The 8,210-nt window shown below is 36.3% G+C and overlaps 1 protein-coding gene across 1 annotated transcript in view; it reads right to left on the bottom strand.

Annotated features, from left to right (window-relative positions):
* Positions 1 to 913: 913 nt before the first annotated feature.
* The window catches only part of LOC107694421 (beta-catenin-like protein 1), a 69,092-nt gene continuing 61,795 nt past the window's right edge, over positions 914 to 8,210 (bottom strand). Inside the window, exon 16 of the mRNA XM_016494110.1 lies at positions 914 to 1,830. Within this exon, the coding sequence (XP_016349596.1) occupies positions 1,742 to 1,830 (89 nt within the window). The 3' untranslated portion in view covers positions 914 to 1,741. The remainder of the gene's footprint in view (positions 1,831 to 8,210) is intronic.

Below are 8,210 nucleotides of genomic sequence, written 5' to 3' on the forward strand. Positions count from 1 at the left end.
CTGTTTTAAAGCGCTGGCCCTCCAGTGAGTATAAATCCAGCGTAATGGCCCCCCATTCGGCTTGCCGAAGAACTCAGCTGGATTGATTCAATTTGACTCTAGAGCTTTAACAATTATTCTCAACCTTCAGCTAAAGACTGTCCATAGCAAAGGAGAGCTTAGTTAGCAAACTGTCTCTATATGGCAGAACGTTCCCTGGCCGTGGCGATACATACGCTAAGCCCGCGGGAAAAGGGGAAGCAGGGATTGTAAATTAACAAGGGGATGTAAAGAGAAGTTAGAGAACGAGAGAGAGCTGTAGCATTTTCTCGCTAGCTCAGCAGGCCCACTATTAGCAAGGGATTGGGATTCTCTGGCTCATCGCCACTGGACAAACATCTAATTAACGGCCATTAGAATCACAGCAGCCATATCCTCTAAAAGAAAGAGAAATCTAAAAAAGTTTTTTTTTACTGCTTGTGTAGACAACAAATGCAACAAATCATTTTGAATTAATTCATTAGCAATTTGGTCATAATTGAAACTTGAATGAATGATTCACCCAAAAATTAAAATTCATTTTTCATCATTAATTCACCCTCAAGTCGTTCCAAGTTGTTTTCTTTATTTCTGCTAAACTTAAAAAGATATTTAAAGAATGCAGGGAACCAAACAGTTTCTGGTCCCCACTGACTTCCATAGTATGGAAGTCAATGGGGACCTTCATCTGTTTGGTTACCAAACATTCTTTAAAGTACCACCTCCTTTGTTCCACAGAAGAAAAAAACTCATACAGGTTTGGAACAACTTGAGGGTGCGTAAATGATGATAATTTCCATTTTTGGATGAACTGTCCCTTTAAAGGCTTTGTCCAGTAATCACAAATAAGATCATGAAAAAAATCGCATTTTTATTGGTCAAATGTGGGAACCTTGAAATTTACCTTGAGAAGTTTGGCTTAGCTTATTAAGAAGCCAAATATTTTACTGTCAGAACTCCAAAACTCCATGTGTTGACATTTCCCACTGAAACTAAAATAAGAGAAACACAATTAAGAGTTTGCGGATTCACTGAGAGAATGGCAAATGTATAACGCTGCCAGTGACACAATGGCGTCCGTTGTTTGACACATATTCCAGGGAGAAGCAGCAAGACAAAGAAGCAACATACAGTAAAATCCACCAGCCATTAGCAGGTTTAGAATGTTAATTTTGGACCCTGGATCCATATAAAGGGACCTGAATGATGAGATGACAAACAAAGGCTGGAAAGATAGGAAAGCCACAATCCTTCACTTAATCAGCCATCTACAGGAACGCTGGAGAGGAGAACAGAGACATAAACACAACATTTTCCTAAATTATGTTTCAGCACAAGAGTTGTTTTGCTGCCTGAATTGGTCTAATGAGACATTAAGTCTCCTGGAAGGTGATCTAGGCTACAAAATCTAATGAAGGAAACGGCACGAAGTAAAGAAAAGCACAAACTTTAATTACAAGAAAACTGAAGTTGTTTTGACACAAAATATCAGGCCTAGAAAACAGTTACAACTATAAACATGAACAAAATGTGTTGGATATCAACAGATTCAATATCCAGATCCAATCTGTTGGGATACAATCAGCCACGTGAATGTTTAAACTTCAGATTTTTGTGGTCCAGTCAGGACAGGATGAGGATTGGTCAAAATACATGTAGCTTCACCGTAACGCAGAAAAAAAAAAACGCTTAGGAAAACCCACACTGAGCTCCAACTGGATTTTTAGAAGTTCTCAAGTAGTTCCATAATCCTCTTCTGCTCACTTTCCTTAAACTCCTCGCTCTTGCCGTCGCCAATATTTTCTGCGTATTCTGAAAAACGAGAGTGAAAAAGAAACAGGATGTTTAGTCATTTGGATGAATTTCATGTACGCCACCAAGCCCTGCCAAGAAACCCTTCCTAATGCTGTCTCAAAGGAGAGGCAGCATACTTTAATCCGGGAAAAAAAAAAAATCAAAGGGAGAATTTGTATCCCTGAATGTATTTTAAAAAATTTGTCACACATCCCTTGACTGCCCACCAGAGTTTATTTTCAGACCCCCTTCTTCACATATGGAGGAATGGATGGAAAAAGCTAGGCTTTATAAAAAGCTAAGTCTGGAGTTCAGGGTTTGAGGTAGCAGGATTTAAGAAGTACCATCCTTAAACGGGCAAATAGCTTTAAGATCCGTGGCCATTTGATGTGTGCCTTTGAGAGCGTGTCCCTCAGTCAGATCAAATCTGCCGGTTTGATTGAGGTCTGGCTATTTCGGGACACTCCAGTTTCTCGTAACCTGCAGCGAGCTGGAACGGTGCCCGAGAACTCAAAGGGCTACAGACGCTACGATAAAAGCAACATATGCTTAGAATGAGACTCTTATGACCGCTCTGGACCAATGTGATCGGAACGCAGTAAGGACACTTACAAGACTCCTCAACTTTACACAGAATGAGCTTGAGATCTTATTGATTTACCTGGAAATCTTCTCCTCCACTAAAGCTCTGAAATGGCATTAGCATCTGTATTACGACTCCAGGAAAAGCATGTGGACACGTTGAGCCAGGTTTGACGTCATTGACGGCAAACAACATTGGTTCTCAGCACATGTTGTGACCGTGTGAATATGCCGAATGGAGAATTAGATTTGAGAGCTGCAGTGGAGAACAAGATCATCCAAGATCTAATTTCAGTTTCTCACACAAAAAGGAAAAGAGCTGCATAAAATAAAAAGTTAAAAAATCCTCATCGTTGTTTTCAATGCAAAAAATAACAGCATACAGTTTTGCAATAGGGTTATTTTTATTTTTTAAATTGTTAACTGAAATAAAACTGAAAAACTTAAAACTGAAATTGAAATTAAAAAATTAACCCAAATAGTAATATTCGAAATATTGTACAATATGCAGTGGGTAAAATAAGTATTGAACACGTCACCATTTCTCTCAGTAAATATATTTCTAAAGGTGCTGTTGACTTGAAATTTTCACCAGATGTCGGTAACAACGCAAGTTAAAAAAATTTTGTTAAAATAAATAAATGCTTTTCTGATGTGATGTGATTTGAAATTTGAAAAGGGAGAAAAAAAGTTCGCCAAAAGGCAGATTCGAACCCGGGTCGATCGCGTCAAAAGGAGTAGGCCTATGACACGAACTTTACCATCTACGCCACTGAATCTGACGATTGATGACCGTCTTTTGTAATGTTGACTAGCCCAGTCACACGTTGGTGGGTGGAGTTAGTGTAAATAGCCTCTGCCAACAAGGCGGGCTATTTGCACTTAGTGTAAATAGACACTCCGATTTCTTTTTTTAATTCCCAACAATTGCCCACAGAAAAAAACTTCCCGCGCCTATGGAAATTAAATTATGTGTAATAAAATGGAATGACAGAGAAAAGGTATTGAACACATGAAGAAAGGGAGGTGCAAAAAGGCATGGAAAGCCAAGACACCCATTTATTGGTGAACAATTCCTTTAAAGATTATATATTAAGGCGGTTTCACATAACACCATTTATGCATTTGCCAGATGCTTTTATCAAACGCGATAAAAACATTGCACTGAAAGTACAGTATGTTGTCAATTCCTGCATTCCCTTGGGATTGAACCCATAACCTTGGTGTTGCTGGCGACATGCTCTACAATTTGATGGTGCGTTCAAGTCATGTCGGATAGATCGTATTTACGAGTTGAATGCACATGAACACCACCACAAAGTCGTTATTACGAGTGGGAAACTCGAAATTTTCTTTAAGCCCCGAGTTTCCAAGTTGGCTTTTATCCGCTGTATATACAGTATATAAAGACAACTGCTAATAACAATATTACTAAAAATTAAACTAAAATACACAAATAAAATAAAATTAATTATTTTTAGCAGCATGAGCTATAGAAAAACCTGTCTTTAAAATGAAAATGAGCATTGACAAATCGTTCACAATAAGACCGGGAATGTGCATTAAAAAAGTAAATAGGGTCCGTTTTGATTTCATGCTGACTTTAACAGTGTTTTTGGAAGTGTACACAGCAAGCAGCATGCGTGTAAAGGTAGACATGCTCTTGGATTAGTTTCTAAGCCCTGCTCAAGCCCTGGGACAGAGGATCAAACCCAATGAAAAATAAATAAATAAATCAATAAGATGGGTTTTTTAAGAAGGGAAAAAAGCAAAGTGGCACATTGAAACACAAGCCTGAGGGCTGGTGAAAGTGGCTGAAATAACACAGAGGGAGGATTGGGGGAGTCTGCATGCTGGATGATTTGAGGGGGATTATCCATTATGAGCTCTGAGATGCTGGAAACTTCAGCCCACTGCAGAGGCGCTTCCCACTGACACCAGTACACACAGCTCAAGGTCATGCATGTAAGAGAATGACACACTCTGTATGACTCAAATGCGGCCTTGGAGCGCGTCGAGGCTTCTGTAGGTGTTTTCATTTCCCAATTTCTACAGTAAAACACAGTCGCCGCCGAACTCCGCAAATGAAACTCGTTTTCACCAGTGATTTCTTGCTTAGCAGCAGCTATTTTTTTATCTAGGTAACGGGCATTAGGTTAAACTACAGAAAATTACCAATAAACCCTGACAATGACGTTATAGATGTTGCTTCTCTGGCTCAAATCTTACACCAAAAAGTGTTTAAAAAAAATAATGCAACAAATGCTTTTAGCTAATATGCATGCAACAAAACAAGGCAGTGCTTTTACTAATGAGTTGGTTTGTTCATTTCATCAAAAATGCAGGATGCACAACAGCTGGTTTCTTTAAGTAAAAATTCCAGTTACTCTCCATTGAAAAATGATGGCCTTTTATTAGTCAATCTTATATAACAGACACTTTCCAGATAGAATGATAAAACAATAGAAGGATAAAGTAGACAGAACAGAAATATCAAGTGAATGAGGTAGAACAAACAATATAATGATAGATAGATAGATAGATAGATAGATAGATAGATAGATAGATAGAAACGAATGATGGGAGTGATGGATAGAGGAAGACAGATAGATAGAATGGCAGACAAATCGAATGATAAAGACTGACAGAACAAGAGACAGATATTAAAGAGACAGATAGAACCACAGACAAACATACAGAAAGAACCACAAAGACAAAACAGATAGAGACAGAATGACAGACAGATAAAACAACAGACAGAGAGACAGAATGACAGACAGAGAGAATGAGACATAAAATGACAGAGACAGAATGATAGACAGATAAAACAATAGACAGAGAGACAGAATGACAGATAGATCAAGAAATAGAATGACAGACAGAGACAGAGTGACAGACAGATAAAACAACAGGACAGAGAAACAGAATGACAGACAGATAGAACCACAAAGACAGAACACCAGACAGATAGATAGAATGAAAGACATACAGATAGAATGACAGACAAACAGATAGAATGACAGATAGATCAAGAGATAGAATGACAGACAGACAGATAAAACAACAGACAGATAGAGAGACAGAATAACAGAGAGAACAGACAGAGAAATAGAATAACCGACAGAGAGACAGATGACAGACAGAGAGACAGATAGATAGAATGATATGGATGGACAGATAGACCCAGACGGAACGTCAGACAGACAGATAGAATGAGAGGCAGATAGATAGAATGACAGACAGATAAAACAACAGACAGAGATAAAATGACAGACAGATAGAGAGAATGACAGACAGAGAGATAGAATGACAGACAGAGAGATAGAATGACAGAACAAGAGATAGAATGACAGACAGAGAGATAGAATGACAGAACAAGAGATAGAATGACAGAACAAGAGATAGAATGACAGACAGACAGATAGAATGATATGGATGGATTGATAGACACAGACGGAACAACAGACAGACAGATAGAACGACAAAGGCAGGCATATAGACAGAACGACAGACAGAGAGAACGGCAGAGATATAGAAAGACATGAACACTTTTTAGGCATCTGTCCAACCCAAAACAATCACAGTGTTTGCCTACGGTGCACTGTAACATTTCCATCAGCCAAACCAGCAAACAAACCGCGATGACAGTTAAACCGCAGAGCAAACGCAACCTGTCTAATTCCTCCTGTAACATTTGTTTTCATTTTTCCCGTGATTGCGTTTAATACCGCATAAGCACATTTGCAGGGGCCTGGCACACGCTCGCCCGTCTGACACGACCGCAGCTGCTACAGAGGACAGGTGAAAATGTCAATTTCTCACCCGGCCGGGGCACGGATCCGGCCCACACCAGCTGCCCAGAGACGCTTTCACACCCCTCCAGCAGCTGAGAGCCACCCCGACCCGTCACACTCCTCCACACGCCGCAGGACCGGCCAGTCTTTGACCACTAGTGTGAGGGACGCAATAAAAGCTGCCAAATCACAACTAAGACTTTCAGTAGGTTCTGAAGAAAATCTAAATCATCAAAATATTTGAATGTGCAGTTGTAAAGATTGAAAACTACATAGTATTTTTGAAAATTGGCTTAAATTGAGCTTCCTAATCAGATAGAAAATTTATAAAAGCTAAATATAAGCAAGATAAATAGATAATGAGATTAGTGCTAACGTTTAATTGTCATACAAATAATTGCGATTAACAATTTAATTCTGTTTTGTTCATGTTACTTAGTGTAAGCTTAAATGCATTTTTGATTTTTAATCATATATAATATATAATATAATAAAAATAGACTATCATTATTTGTTATAATGCTGTGAAACTTAATATTCATGTAACTATAACAATTTAATAAATATAATATGAATTTTGTTCTGATGATTAATTTTCACAAAAATTGCTCTAATGCTGTGAAAATGAATACAATTTATATACTAATTTATCATATGTTTTAATAAATGTATTACGATCATGAATTTTATGCTGACAATTGTCATACAAATAATTGCGATTAACAATTAAATTTTGTTTTGATAGTGTTACTTCGTGTAAGTCTGATAAGTTTTTTTTTTACTTTTTCTATCACATATAATATAAACATAATCAAATAAAAATATAAATAGACCTGTATGATTTACTTTAATGCTGTAAAAATTAATCATATTTATGTAACTATTTATAATATAATACAATATAATGATCATGAATTTTTTGCTGACAATAATCATACAGATAATTGCAAATAATTATTTAATAGTTAATAGTATAATAATAGTTATTTTTTTACTTGGAATTGTAATATAATAATAAAAAAGATAGACCTGTATGATTCACTTCAATGCTATGAAAATTATATTATTTTTATAAATTGTATTATAAATAAATTATTTATTTATAATATAATTAGGTATAATATAATTGTATAAATATAATTAGAATATTGTGCAGTTGGTGGTATTGCTTTCAGCACTTAAATTTGCCACATTTGGATGGCAAAATGTGACTGAAATTTAATCTGCACAACAATTGTTATTAGATCGAATAACCACAATCAGACGATTAATCAATCGCAACAGGCCTAAATATGACGAATATCACCAAATATTATGCATTTCCAATTCTAATATGTTTGAATTTAAATATGTTGCATGTAAAATCCGAACATCTTTGAGAATCTGCGGTGAATGGACAGTCTGAAAGGGCTAAAAACAAGAATCCCAGACACCATTAGCTCACATTAACAGCACCTTCTAAAGAGCAATGCTTCCGCCTTTGAACACCCTCGACTGCCTCTCTAAACGAGCAGCGAGAGTTACAGCCCGCTGTTTTCATCTCTGTCACCAGCTACAGCAGAGTTCAGGTGGGAACGTCCTCCCCCGATGAATCATTAATAATGAGGAAGTGCAGAATTTAAACAGAATACACAACCACCAATCAGAAATTGTTACTATAAGCCTAAATGGTTTATTAATTGTGATATATATATACACACACACACTTTAATATTTGAAATGTATATAATATATGTATATATGTGTGTGTGCATATATATGTTTCATATAACAAAATGTTTTTTTCTATTTTTGTGAATATTATGCAGAACATTTTTGTAAATAATATTCAGTGTTATGTATGAAAATATATATACACAATTTTTATAAATGAAATAATTTACATACAATATATATATATAAATGTAATGTTAAATGTTAATACATCAAATTCATATACAATATGTATGTGTAAATTATAAAACGTCATTAAAATTAAAATGTATATTTGCTCTATATTTTATTTTTACACACACACACACA

This window comes from Sinocyclocheilus anshuiensis, unplaced genomic scaffold, assembly GCF_001515605.1.
Source record: "Sinocyclocheilus anshuiensis isolate Anshui unplaced genomic scaffold, SAMN03320099.WGS_v1.1 scaffold1826, whole genome shotgun sequence".
In the NCBI taxonomy this organism is placed as follows: domain Eukaryota; kingdom Metazoa; phylum Chordata; class Actinopteri; order Cypriniformes; family Cyprinidae; genus Sinocyclocheilus; species Sinocyclocheilus anshuiensis.